The sequence below is a fragment of the Erpetoichthys calabaricus genome, chromosome 2 (genome assembly GCF_900747795.2).
Source record: "Erpetoichthys calabaricus chromosome 2, fErpCal1.3, whole genome shotgun sequence".
NCBI classification, from domain to species: Eukaryota; Metazoa; Chordata; class Cladistia; order Polypteriformes; family Polypteridae; genus Erpetoichthys; species Erpetoichthys calabaricus.
In genome coordinates, this window is record NC_041395.2 from 72,100,060 (window position 1) to 72,114,866 (window position 14,807).

A 14,807-nucleotide genomic window follows, 5' to 3' on the forward strand; every position below is an offset into this window, starting at 1 on the left:
GCAGACGTGTTAGTGAGGAGGTCGCCGCAGCCCGATTAGTCTCTCACGGATTTCCGCTAATAAATCGGTACCGCAAGCGAACTATGATACTTAGCGCGATGAGAAAGTTGAAAAATCAACAGAATGTTCAAGCAAATTATAGAAAAAAACACGATCTAAATCTGTTAAGTAGTTCTCTCATGAAAAGCAGACAGACATACAAAGGGTCTAAAAAACTATAAGAAATTTTGCGCTTGGACCACGAAATTTTTAAAACCGTTTCTTAAAGAAGCACCTATGGGCCAAGGGTAACCTACATTTCAAATTTCAAGTCCCAAGTCCTCATGGTTCGGGAGATTTTGTGATAAGTGAGTCAGTGGTATTTGGCTTTTATATATATATAGATTAACTGACAGCACTATAGCAGATGCCCATTGTCTTAGAAAATTTACCATGTAATCAATGGATTCCTCCTATTATTTGTTATTTTTTCTTGTGAATTTATATCCTTTAATATACTTTGAATTTTTTCAGTCAAATTGCTATTTTATCTTTTTTTATGTTTAAATAACACATATTGCATCTTACTGTTCCATGTTTCTCTAATGACTCAAATTCCTCTTTTTTTTTTTCTAGTGTTTTAACTGATCTTTTTAACATCTTTCTATCTTTCAGTTTTCATCTCTTTGTGTTTGTGATGATGATGTTTTCCTTTTGATGTTTCTGATATTCTTCACTACCGCTCCATTATGTAAAGTTTATTCTATTCTTCAATCCATTTTTATACAGCCAATTAAAAAATATATATATATCCCCATTATTGCTTTCATCTTTGTTTTATTATGCTTGTATTGATTATTGTTATTTTTGTTGTGTTGCGTCACCTCTCTTTACCTTTTTTTCTTTTTAGAAATGTTTCCTCCTCCTACACGTAAACCTCTGTTTCCTGTTGTGCAATATTTTACCTTTAACCTTGTTCACTCCTTGCATATTCTGCTTAAAACTATTTGTTGTCTTTCTTTCTTTCTTTCTTTCTTTCACATGTTTTAAGAGAAGGTGGGATTTATCAAGTTATTTCTTAAAATGTAATATATTTATGACATTTTGTATATGCACATTCTAATTAATGATCACATGCATAATTTTAGAACACCTCATTGTTAATGAGCTACCATCTTATTTATTTAGTGTGTGTATCCATATTCCCTTGAATTTTGTTTTACAGCCTCAACTGTTACTTTTACTTTGATAAGAGATGGTATTTTAAAAGTAATAGTGCATGCACTTTTCTCTCTCAAAAGCTTTTATGTGTATGATGTCATTGGAAATAACAATCAAAACAATAAGTGACGTATCGGGTATATTTATCTTACAGGCTGAAATAATGAATCTTCAGCAGCAGTTAGAAACAAAAGATGCTGAAATTGAAAGTCTGCGAAATCAGATGGCACTCAGAGTCCCTACACAATGTGACAGTACAGAGAGAGGTAATGCAAGATTGATTTAAAGGGAAAAAATCTTTTTAATGACTTTAGATTGCAAAGGAACCAAAAGACATTTCTTTAACATTTGAGGATTACTAATAAAATGATTGCGTACATGTACCTGCACGTTCCTTATCCTTGCTTAGTAACATTAAAGGCATTAAAAGTTATTGGAAGTAAAGATAACAGTAGGTTTGTCTTTTTTTCTGGATCTTTACTTCATAAAAATACATATGTTGTCTAATAGGTTGTCACTTCATTAAATAAGAATACAAAATCAAAACACATTTTTAAGAGATTTTTGGGGAAGAGTGTTGCTTTCATTTTTATTTTTGAACCAAAAAAAGAAAATGAAGTCAGATGCTTCTTTAAAAATATGTGCCTTTAATGAAGTTATGTTGAATCTAATTCATATAATTAATTGCCTTATCTCTTATGCTGTTGGGTTAGGCTCTAGTATATGTATGGACACAGTGCAAAATTAACACAGGGGCATTACGGACACGAGTAGAGTCAATTTTATTCTAAAGAATGCACATTTTTCACAGACCTTAGTACACAGAGCAACTCACCTAACATTGTATAGTGGAGCAGGTCCCTGAAAACTTTGACATGATTCTTGTTGTTAATATAATTATTAATTACTGGATTCTAACATGATCTGTTGGGCTAAAGTGTCACCTTACAGCATTTGGTAATAATAACGCATCCACCACATTAAATTGCCTGAAAAGTTATGGACATTATAGTTTTTCAGCTAGAGTTGAAATTCTGTTAATAATTACATTACCTATTTTGTGTGAGACTTGAAAGTCACATGTAATCCTAATGACATTATCCTCTGATTTCACAAGAGTGAAAATGAAAATCAGTAAAATCTTAATCTCTATCACTGTCACCATAAAATGTGTCTCAGTCTCTGAGATGCTCCAGTGATTAAACAAGTAATTCATTATTCACTATTCTAAGTCTATTGGATTCCTTACAGAAAATAAAACTATTGTTGACAGTTTGTAAAATTGGAAACTCTACTGAATGCATAGGCTGATTTTTCTAAACCTTAATGCACCAGAGCATTATAACAAAACCTTGTATCTAAAACGTTTTCTTAAGTTCATTTAACCTTTCTTCCTGGCTAACTTTAGACTGTTAAAATTGCAGCACTGTGTATTCAAGGATGTTTTATGAAAGGCAACAGTCACACTATTCAGCTTTCCTTTTTATGAAATTAAATGCTATACAAGATCAATACTCATGAATTTCTTCAGTCTTATTTCAGTAGCTATTTTCCTCTGTAGTAAAAGCTGCCTTCATTTGCTAAAGAAATGCAGGCTGAAAGATTCAAGGAAATGTTTATCTAACTCCTCAAGGTTTGGTCAGACTGGTAGAGGTGTAAAAGGGAAATTTCCTTGCATCAGGCCATTCATTTGGTTAATGAAAAGAGTAATAAAACACTTAAATGAGCCTTTAAAGTGAAATAAGGAGAGCATCAAAACAGAAATAATACAGAAGGTAGGATTAAAATGTAAAAGGCATCATAATATTGTTTTGTATTTATTTTGTATCCAAAAATGGTTCTAATATTCACTTTTTCTACTTCCTTTTTTTCTCTACAACACCACAATCCGTAGAGGAGGTTTATAGGAGAAGGCTGAAAGAAAAACGTAAGCCATTAGACTTTCTTTTGGCTCTAATGTGGACCTTATCTGTCAGTGACTCATTTTCACCCACTGCCTTAAATGCCAAGCCCTTTACTACTGCAGTGTCTATTCAATTTCAGCACGCTGCTATGTCTGCCTTATTTATTTTCTCTGCTTGAAGCAAACAGATGGGTGTGCCTCTGAAATACTGAAGTCTGTAAGGGTGAAGGGGAATGCAAAGACATAGATATCAATTTGAGATAGCATGGAGAGATTACACTTTAATCACTTGAAAGAAGCAGTTAAAATTATATATTGAGGAAAATCACTTTTGTGCTATTTGTAACAGCATTCTACCAACATGGCCTTTGCTAGTGAAAGTGACCATGATAATGTTTCCCTGTTGAGTTTAAGAATTTTATTAGACTAACTTGCTAAACTGTGGGAATCCAGAAGAAAAAGGGGACCACATGGAAATTGACCAAAAAGACTAAAACCACAGATGATGTATCAGAATATTATCTTTCTTTAAGCATAGATTCCCTTGGCATTTTTTAAAACAGTTCATCAGTGAGATCTCGTCTAACTAAACTCTCTGAGTTCACATTTTATTTTACATCAGCTAGTTATTTCTAAGTCTCTTTATTTCTGGTCCCTAACAGCTATATACATGTAAAGAGGCTTTTTAAGTTGCACAATTGCTCATATACAGCAACTTCATCTATTTTATAAATATGTGACAAGAGGATTTACTGCAATATACACAGCTTCTTCCACATATTACTCTATTTTTTTCCCATAAAGTTTATTTCCCACAAACATTTGCTTTCTTTTGATCTGCTAGAGTAACACAGGTTTAAGTGACTGAGCTCCATCTGACAACTGCTGTAATACGAGCCACTGAATGATAGTATGAGAAGTTAGGGGTTGTAACAGGTGACAAACTTTCTAAAGCTTAAAAATGTGCCAAGATTATAAACAGTTGTCATGGGTTAAAACATGGGGTTGCAGGTGTTGTCCACAAAGAGAAATAATGACTACAAATGTAGCAACACTATGCATCAGTTGTTAGCTTTCAGATCTTAAAGACATTATTATCCCTGATATCTGCCTAAAGTAACTGTCTGCATGAGCATGTTTCTATTTTACATTTGTTGTTAATGTTTGTTGCTACTATCTAACCTTTTTGAATTTGTAAGTTTTGCCTTTTTACTATGAACAATTTACACTGCATTTTTAAAACATTACCTATATATTCTAATAATAATATTGCATTATAACAACATGCATGAACCTATGTGTTTCAATGTACATTTTTTTAAACTTGTTAGTGCATGAAGATGAAATTCAGTGTTTTTCTTTCACCATGTAAAATATCCATAATTTCTTTTAGATCAAGAATTGCAACGACTGAAAATTGGAATGGAAACTTTGCTGACCGCTAATGAGGAAAAGGTAGAGTAATTAGCAGCTAGAAGTCACTGTCTTGTTTAATGCTTTACATTTGACTAATAAAAGAAGAATGGATAAAAACAGAATACTGTAATAATGTATACAAAGTTGAGGCATATTTAAAGTAGGTTGATGTTAAATATTAAAACATTAAATGCTAACAAAACAGAACAGTTAGGTCTACACATCAACATGTTCAACAACATCTGTGGACTGTTAAGCATGTAGTGTAAACCATTCATCTTCAATAGAACACAAAACAAAGCACTGAAAAGGCAAAATAAAAGTATTCAGCTTAGGCTGGTTACCCAAAATATTACCTAGTTCAGTCCACAACATACCAGTATATGACCTCCACAAACATTATCCTTCAGTAGATACACTCATTTGTAAACCAACTTATTCCATGACAAGCTTTTAGGGCGCTGAAGCCTAGCATGGAAAAAGCCCAGGGTCAGCTCTGCATAGTATACCAGTCTGTATACTGTATATACCGGTAAGTAGTAACCTCTGACAGTTTATATGGTATACTAGAGACAAATTCAGTCAAGAACTTGCACTGCAAGGGATCAGACTGATCCAAACCTATACTTACAAGTAGGATTTAGATCAAATGATTCCTGTAGAGCTTTGTAGTGCATGAATTACCCATATAGTCAAATATAGTATTATTTGTATCGCTAAAGAAAATGGGTAAAAACACACATAAAATAAACACTAGGTATAATGATTCAAATATTCCTCATAATGTTTATAAAAATCACTTACCGCTTATGTAATAAAAATTGTTCCTGCAATAAAATAGTTTTATTTTTGAGAATAGTGTATTCTGTCAGGAACATGTGGGGTACAATTATTGGCACCCCTAAAGAATTCCTGAAGTAAAACCAAATAAATGTGGATTCTTGATTAACACTAGAATTACCAAAGCTTACGAAAAACTCGTAAACCCGTCCCACCTTAAATTCATTCGCACCTCTCCGTCAGCGTCTTTTATGTTGTAAATGTGTCGATAAGCACAAGCAGCCAACTATCCCATCCTCCCCACTGCCACAGAAATGGCAAAAAGCTCTACCAGTTCAAGCCTTGTTTGGGAGTGAGGTACCGGGATCTGTAGAGGGTAAATAATGTATCGTTATTTGGAACACAAAATCTTACTGTTTATTACCTGTCTTGTTCAGAACATCCTTTATCTACGACAATTTCCAGTTTACTTAGGGTATAAATATAATACACACACATGTAAAATGTTTTTGTCATACATTAAATCCAAAGAGCTTTCAACTCAGATGAGACTAAAGGTTGTTGGCCTTCACAAATCAGGCAGTGCTTATAAAAAACATTCATAGGCAGCTGGAAAGACTATTAAGCACTATCAGGACCATAATTTAAAACAAAAGGTTCAGAAATATGAAACAGTTGAAAGTTTGCAGAGACAATTATGTATGAGTTACTGCCCCATGTACATTGAGAAGGAAGGTAAGAGAGGAAAAGAAAAAAACAATCACATTTTCTCAACTGTACAGTTTGGTTGAATATTGGGGGTTATTATATTTCAAAATAAAAATATTTAGATGCCATCATGACAAGAAGCTTCCCCACAAAAGATGCCCTTCTTAAGAACAAACCATACAATGTATTGCTTGAAGTTTGCCAAGCATTATTGGACCTAAAAATGGAATTGTGTATTGTGGTCAGATGAGATGGTCATGGCTGGCGCAAAACGGGTGACTACATACAAAGAAAAGCACCTTGTACTCATTCATTGATGCTTGGTGCTATTTTGCTTTCCAGGGGCTCTTGTGACAATTAATAGAAGAATGAATTACACCAGGTACCAGGAATGTTTAACCTAAATCCTGACTGCCTCTGCCAGAAGGTTTAAACTCGACAGTGCATAGATCGTTCAACAAGATATTGACTCCAAACACACATCAGAATTCACACTGAAATGGTTATAACAGCACAAAATTAAAGTTGTACAATATCAGTCTTTAGATTTGAAACCAGCTGAAAAACTGTGGTATAAAATAAAGAGGACAGTCTTCTCAGTCCCTGGATTTAAATGCCATAGAAAATCTTTGGTGGGATTTAAAAAAGGCAGTTGCAGTCCAAAAACTATCAAACATCACTAAGGTGGAGGTTTTGGCATGTGAAGAATGGGCAAAGATTCCAGTAAAGAGTTGCAAGAAACTTGTCAGCACTTATCGAAAATGCTTTTCACAGTTATAAAGGCTAATGGATGCTCCACAAAATATTGAAGTCGCAGTTGAATAATAGTGTACATGAACATTTGTTTAAAAAAATGTATACTGTACATTTTTCATTTGAACTCAAAGTTAAGTCAGTTTATGTTTTCGGTATGACTCAAATATGTATCTGTTATGAGTAAAACCAGAAATTGGATTAACCTAGAATTACTCGGGTAAAGCTCACATTATCCAAAAGGTAAACCCGGGTAAATTTAGAAAGTCATATTTTATTCAGCTTTAACCAAGTCTCTTGGATAATGCGAGATTTACGTAAGTAATACTTGGCTTATCCACTTTTCGGACTTTACCCATAACATATCATAAAATATTTTTTGTTGTTTAATAAGGCTTTTTGTTTTGTATTTCTCTTACCCTCGATTCACATTACTATAATGTCTTTTGAGGTGAGGGGGTTGAATATTTCCAATTGCAACTGTATTTATACAGTATATATAAACTTAAAGTCATGAGTATAGGTGTGTGCCCTGTAGTGGACTGGCTTCCCATCCATGGTTGCTAAGGTGGACTTTAACTTCCCCTGGCCCTGAATTAAGCAGGTTGAGAAGATGAATGGAGGATTGTCTTTGATTTACAGATTTACGAGAGCTACAGCTTTTACTGTGTGGAGGTGTTTGGAAGTTTAGTAAGCCCTATTGTATTTTTCAGAAGTTACATTTTAACATGATGTTTTTTGTGCTTACAGTGCAGCAGAAACAACTGTAGATAAACATGAATTGTGTTTTAATCAAAACTAGCTCATCTAATGAATAACTAAGCCTCTCAAGATGCCAAAGTCATGTTTTTCTTGATATATAGATATTTAGATCTAGATTCTAGATATCTAACAATATCTAGTATCAAAATAATATTTCCTCTGTTTAGTATGGTAGTGGCGGTGCCATGGTTAAGATTTTATTTTCTGGCCTTTAATACTTGTCATCATTGAAAAGGATATAAATGAAAAGTAACAATAAAGTGATAGGATGATTCTTCAGGGGTGACTTTCCTAAACGTTCCAGTGAAAAGTCAAGCAAAATGACACCTTTTATTGGATAACAATTACAATATGCAAGCTTTCGAGGCAACTCAGGCCCCTTCTTCAGGCAAAATTACTTGCCTGAAGAAGGGGCCTGAGTTGCCTCAAAAGCTTGCATATTGTAATCTTTTTAGTTAGCCAATAAAATGTGTCATTTTGCTTGACTTTTCACTACATTCATAATTGCTAACACGGTACAACACCCTAGTACTACTAAACATTCTAGCAAATCTACCACAGAATTCAACAATACAAAGAAAGTGAAAAATCAAAGTCCTGATTTCAGTTGAAATTGGAATGATGTGATGTGACAGCCAGCAAATCCTAAACAGATGAAGCAAGCAGTTCAATAAGGAAGAATATACAGATATTTCTTAAGATTTTAGACATTAACCAGTAATAACCGGAAATGTTTTTCCTGAGATGGAGTGCTCTAAAATGACCCACATATAGACTATGCATTCCAAATGCCTGATCATTTTGTAATAATGTCTGAAGTTTTAGGTTTTTTAAAGCTTATTCTGACTTTGCATTGCCTTATAGGACCGTCGAATTGAAGAACTCACATTACTACTAAATCAATATAGAAAGATGAAAGATGGTCAAACATCAGGTAATTTTTCTTATCTTTTTTTGTATACTATAGTGAAGCTAACAGTAATACAATGTCACTTTGTTTCATAGTTTAAACAAGGGGGGCTCTGCCCCCTGCTCACTTCACTCGCCTACCCCCAGCGTTGGGTATTCTGAAATACATTAGTTGAGCTCATTCGTCTTGGAGCCGTGCCCGCTTTGCCCGCGGCATTTCAGACGCATGTTGTAGGCGCCTGCATTCATTGATTTTATCCAGGCGGGCTCGTGTTTGTATATCCGTCAGTCGAGCTCGTTCGTTTTGAACCCGTGCCTGCTTTGCTTCCGCAGTTTCAGACGCGTGTTGTAGGCACCTGCGTTCATTGATCTTATCCAGGTGGGCTCGTGTCTGTATCGTTGAGCTGTATTGTGTTTGAATTCGGTGTAAAGCGTTCAGCGGTTTGTACAATCCCAAGCAGCACATTATTCCTAACTTCACTCTGCAGGAGTGCCACTCACAATATGGCGGTGACGCCTGCGCTCTCCATACTATCATTGTGGACCTGTGGGGCCGCCGTAGCCTCTTCCGTTTGAATCTGGGCTGCAGCGCAGAATCCTCTTTTTTGTGTGGCTGTGGCATTAGTCGTTAGCTATGGGCGCGTTGTTGCTGCATTTCTCATTCATGTCAGTTGAGCTCTTTCATTTTTGGGCCGTGACTCTTTCGTTCGCAGTGGATACGACTTCACGTGCGGTTTATGAGACGTGCGCAGTACGTCTCATGGTCCCATCACCGTGTACCTGCGTCCATGCCATCCAGTTTACCATTCTCGGTTAGTAATATGGATAAGTGCTTGGAACAAAAGGTACTAACTAAAATTATGATTAATGTAATGATGGAATTTACACAGAGAGGTCATGCCTTTTTGTCTTCTTGGTTAGTAATGGTATTGTCTAATTTAACAACTAAAAAATTTCAAGTTCAGTAATAGAATGAACTGTAAAAACAGGGCAGATGTTATTGGGATGGCAAATATGTAATATATTATTATATTATTAAGACACAGTATAACAAAAAACATTTCAAGTAAAGTAAAGGCCTTACTAGTCCCTCTCAGCTGTCAAATGTATTGTGATATCTTGTCACTGGGAGTGAGCTGTCATTTTGCTCTTTGAAGAATTTTTCTTCCCCTTCATTCTGTTACCCTCCTGGCTCCAGACTCATAGGCTTTTTAAATCCATAGTCCACATCATTTAATTAGTGTCAATGGTCTCTATAAATTGCCTAGAGCTGCCTTAAATAATGGCCTTTGCTCGACCTCAGCTGGCATTGGATATTGTCACTAAAATGCCACTTTAAATGACAGGTGCCCAAGGTTGAAATCCAGAGTGTCTGTGTTAAACCCGAAGCTGTCTGCCAGACACGTGAAGGAGAAAATGTAAAGCTGTGTGACTCTGTAGTCCTCAAGTTTCTTAATTTATAGATTTCCTCAATTGAAAATCATTCCCTTGAGTCATTTCTCTTAAAGGAAAATAGTCACTTTATCAGCTACTTACTTGCCTAAGAGTCATGGAAAGTTAATTTCTTTTTTTTTTTTCTTTTTTTTTTTTCATCTTTTGTAACTAGAATTTAAAAAATGAAACAAATCTGATAAAGCACTCACACTGTAAAGACATGCATAGTAAAATGATTTGGCATATGTCAAGATGTGTACTTGTATTCTCAGGAAATGCTTCTACACAGGTTTACTTTTTAAATATATTTTTATTGTCAATGTCTTTAAAGAATACATATCAATAAGTAAATTGTATGTGAATAAGGTACTGTATTTGATATTAAATCTTATTCAAAATGGATTAGATTTCCTCCTTCCTTCTAGCTGGAAAACAAAGAAAGAAAGACAAGACATACTAAATATTTCATTGAAGATATCACTCAGTTTGAACTTGAATTATCTAAAAGGTTAGGAATGGTTCAACATATTCAATTAACCAAGGGGAACATCAATAAATGTTTCCCTGGTTTTTGTAAAGTGAATCTGATTTCTTGCAATTTTAGTGAAATAGGACTTTGTTCTTTCATTGTATTATGGTAGGTGGGTTACGAATCTACCAGTTGGACAATAGATGACATGATAGCAATGTAGTTTAAGATATCACAATAGACTGTGTGTACTTACATTTACCTGTTACCAAAACATCTTGTAATATTCATTCATTACCTGCAGCACATCTTTAAATGGAAGGTGTTAATTAGGAGTATTCAGCAACATACTATCTGAAAAAAGAAAATGTTAATAATAACTCAGTCACTCTCTGGAAATAAAGGCAGTCTGAACACAAAGGTTGTTCAAAAAGTTAACTACCTATATGGGAAAATATGCTCCAATAGATCCAGCATATTATTTATTGATCACTACTTTGCATTTACTTCCACCCTTGTTTATCTGGTAGTTAACTATTTCTTTGTTCTCAAGAAGTCAAACTCTATGTTTGTGTCTACCTATCTACATGGTAAGCTTAAATACTTATTATCACAAGTAGCTGAGAATGGTAATATTATTTTAGCAGAAAAGTAAAAGTGAAAATAATGTATATGTAACAATTCACAAGAAAATAACAATCTCTTTAAATTGTAGATTGCCTTCCTAAGGTAAAATCATCCCTGATGAATGGGGACGTGAGAATGAGGGGTTCTTTCATCGGATTAGCACTATTTCAGATGTTGAATGGCAAAATGAAAGGCAGCTTGATGAATGAGGTCTCCAGGACTTAAAACAAATCCAAATCATATTATGTGATATCATCTAATGTGAAATTCTACTCCGTACTTCTAGAATTTTTATTTTTATATTCTATTGAGGATTTATTCTGTTCTATGTGTTGTACTGTACGGCTCAGAATTAAAAGACAATGAGTAAAATGACAAAGTAGAACTTCATAATGACGTTTACAAACGTTGATGCTAAACACATGCAGAGCAGGTTAGAGACTATGAAACCAGTGAAATTAGAAAGGCTAAAAAAAAAAAAAAAAAACGGCACTATACACATGTGGAGAAAGTTAAAGGATACGAAAGTAGGAAAATTTGAAAATATAAAAAAAGAAAGTAAAGATCGCAGTAGCGCAAACAAACAAACTGCCTCATTTAACTATACACCAGTCTAACTTTGGTTTTGCACAATAATTACTACACTATTGCACCTTAACACTTAATTCTACTTTATTCACATAATTTTACTTATTTATTATGTTCTACTATACTGTTATCTTTCAATCTGTGACTTTTTGTTAATTTAACAGATATTTTTCTAACTTTGCACAGTTTTTGATAAGCGGATCAGGATGCATTTCACTGCGCGTTGTCCTGTATAACTATGCATGTGACAAATAAAGAAACTTGAGAATTTCAAAAACGGAGTATACCGCGCATGCATTTATTGGTTACTTTGTTAGTGTATATATATTTATCTGTCTGCTTATTTAAAAAGCTACATTTACCCCAGGAGTTAAAAATGTTCTGTCTAGCCCTTGTACAAAAACCTAGACAAAAGCTGGGGTATCACCTTGGTAACCCCATGTACCTTTGGAACTGTGAGAGGAAAATAGCACGACTTTACAGACAGGAGTCCAATGCAGAACTCTACTTACTTTTTTACTTTGTAAAAAAAAAATTATTGACTGCTGATGATATAGATCGTTTTGTCTGTGCTGAAATTCCAAACAGAGAAACCTGTCCTGACCTCATTAAAAAGATTCAGCATACTGGGACTCGCAAGATTACAAATACTGTTTTTACAGAAGTTCTGAAAAAAAAGTGAAACTAATGAAATAGCAACAATTCAAAGAAAAAAAAATCTTAAGTGTGTATCCGGAAAATCAAACACGTGGGTTGGCGAGCGAAGCGAGCAGGGGGCAAAGCCCCCTAGTACGTGTGTGTGTGTGTATATATATATATATATATATAATATATATATCCATCCATCCATCCATCCATTATCCAGCCTGCTATATCCTAACTACAGGGTCATGGGGGTCTGCTGGAGCCTATCCCAGCCAACACAGGGAGCAAGGTAGGAGACATACCCAGGGCGGCAGTCCACCGCAGAGCATATATATATATATATATAAATAATATGAGACTATAGACTATTCTAGACCGACAGGAGTAACATCTTGAAAAAATGTTACACTGTATGCTTAACAAGATTATAATAATGCTCAATGACAGAGGGCACAAATGTTCCAGCAGTTTTGTATAATTATGTTTTCAAATATAAACATTGTTTTTTTTTGCTTTCAAGGTATGTTGGAAGCTTATACAAATATTGAGTATGTGTTTAGCCTACACTCTTGTTTTCTACCTGGGAGATAGACACACTGATAAAACACAGAACTGAACAAATGTTTTTTCCATAATAAAGCATATGATATTTTTTATAATTTTTTAGCAAGTTGCTCATCAGAACAAACTTGACAGATGTTTACAGTATATAAGCATGCACACCTGTTTATTTGAAAGCCATCAGAGGGACCTCAATTCATGACCACTTTACTTAAGAACTGCTAAGTAGTGTGTTTTCTTTCAAGGCATTTGTGAGCAGATATCATCAGACAGCAGTGAAGAGCTCAATGGAACTGGAAAAATAAGGAATCCAGTATATAAAGTTCAGCCACAAATAATCAGAACAGAGGTAAGGATGAGTACTATAAAAAAGAAATTTAAGATGCGTAGACAATTACTTACATGTACAATTTCTTTTTTGTAGACGCCACCTAGGGGACCATCACCATCTTTAGTTTCTCCTTCTTCAGTAGAAAAGGAGGTGGACAGCAGGTAAGAAACATGAAATATGGCTGTTGATTGTTTTTTTAACCAGATTAGCTGTTAATAAATCATACTCATTTAGTTTAATTGTAAAATATTCATTAGCAGCACGGATATGCAGTGGGTAGTGCTGCCGCCTTATGGATGTAGTGTGCTGGGTTTAAATACTGTTCAGGTGTATTCATGGGTATTCTGCTAACTACTCCGTATCCCCAAAGCTGTTCAGTTTAGATTAGTTGATGATTCTAAATTGGCCCCTGTGTGAGTGTGAGGGACTTGGACCTGCAGTGGAATTGCATTCTATCCAGAACTTTTACCTGTCTTACACCTAGTAGTTCTGTGAAAGGCCACAGCCTCCCAGCAGTCTTGAATTTTATTTATCTGGCTTGACAATGTTATCATATATAATTATTTTTCTCACCACTGCATAACTGACATCTTTTTATTGAATTTTCTTAGTTTAACCTCTTACACCCTGAGGGGTGTTTGGCATTATCACACCTAAATTACATACCCAAAAATTAATGTCTATTATCCTGCTTATGTGATAAAGGAGCTTCAGATTATTAGAAAGTAGTGAATATAACACTTCAAGTTTTGAAAAGAAAGTCTTTCTATGAATAAAAAGCTTTGTTTCACACAAATATCAACTGCATAAAACAAAAAAAATACAGGTTTTAGGAATTCTCTCCAAAAAACTGGATTCACAGTACATAGCCAAGACATTTTGTGAGGCACAATCCTGGAATCAGTTTTCTTTTGTGATTCAATCTGTCAGCTATCACTGAACCAAGATTAGATTGCATATCCAATAGCAATGCAAAGTTTTTGGAAACATTTTGTTCTCTTGTACCTAAACTATCCACCAAAACAAGTATTGTACTTGCAGCCATTTTATTTTTTAGAGACAGAATTTTTAGATATTTTTGTACAATAGATTGTGGTTCCTGTACTGCAGTTCACTTGTGTTCTCCTGTCAACTGTTGCAGTTACTAAATGAGAAAAGTAGTGTGTATATATTTATTTTTTAATTTTGTTGTTGTTGCTTTTTTCTTGCATCTCACATCTGGAATAAACTAAATAAACCATACATTTTCATATCAGCTTCTTCGAATCCTGGGGGAAGTGCCTTTCCTGGCAGTAATGGAGAGAGGGCAAAAAACAACCCTGGACAGGGCACACACATACACCTAAACCATTCACACAGTGTCTAATCAATCAAAACAGCACAATTTTGGTTTACAAGTTGAAAACTGACATACTCAGAAACAGTGGAGTGGAACAATGACATATATTGAAGTGGTGGGGGGGAGGTGGGAATGGGAGTTCCCCACGTGAAACTCCAAGCAGCAGCATGTTAAGATTCAGTGACATCTGATCTAAGAATGCAGTCCTCCGTGTAATTTAGTGGAATTCGATCAAGGTGAGAGGGGGATCCCTGTGTTAAACTGCAAGCGGTTGTATGGCTTGGCACAATACTGATTAATTCGATCAAAGAGTGGTCCCCCATGAAAGATCACACAACCAGTAACATTCGATCAAAACAGAGGTGTTTTGGGGGTCCTCAAG

General features: G+C 34.9%; 1 protein-coding gene across 13 annotated transcripts in view; it reads left to right on the forward strand.

The window, feature by feature from the left end:
- The window catches only part of ppfibp2b (PPFIA binding protein 2b), a 306,312-nt gene that overhangs the window by 233,323 nt on the left and 58,182 nt on the right, over window positions 1–14,807 (forward strand). For 9 of the 13 annotated variants that reach the window (XM_051922751.1, XM_051922758.1, XM_051922761.1 and 6 more), the window contains 6 exons: window positions 1,355–1,466; window positions 3,095–3,127; window positions 4,497–4,558; window positions 8,387–8,456; window positions 13,001–13,104; window positions 13,180–13,247. In XM_051922751.1, coding sequence (XP_051778711.1) covers window positions 1,355–1,466; window positions 3,095–3,127; window positions 4,497–4,558; window positions 8,387–8,456; window positions 13,001–13,104; window positions 13,180–13,247 — 449 coding nt within the window. The remainder of the gene's footprint in view (window positions 1–1,354; window positions 1,467–3,094; window positions 3,128–4,496; window positions 4,559–8,386; window positions 8,457–13,000; window positions 13,105–13,179; window positions 13,248–14,807) is intronic. The other 4 variants (XM_051922762.1, XM_051922754.1, XM_051922757.1 and 1 more) reach the window with 1 other exon arrangement.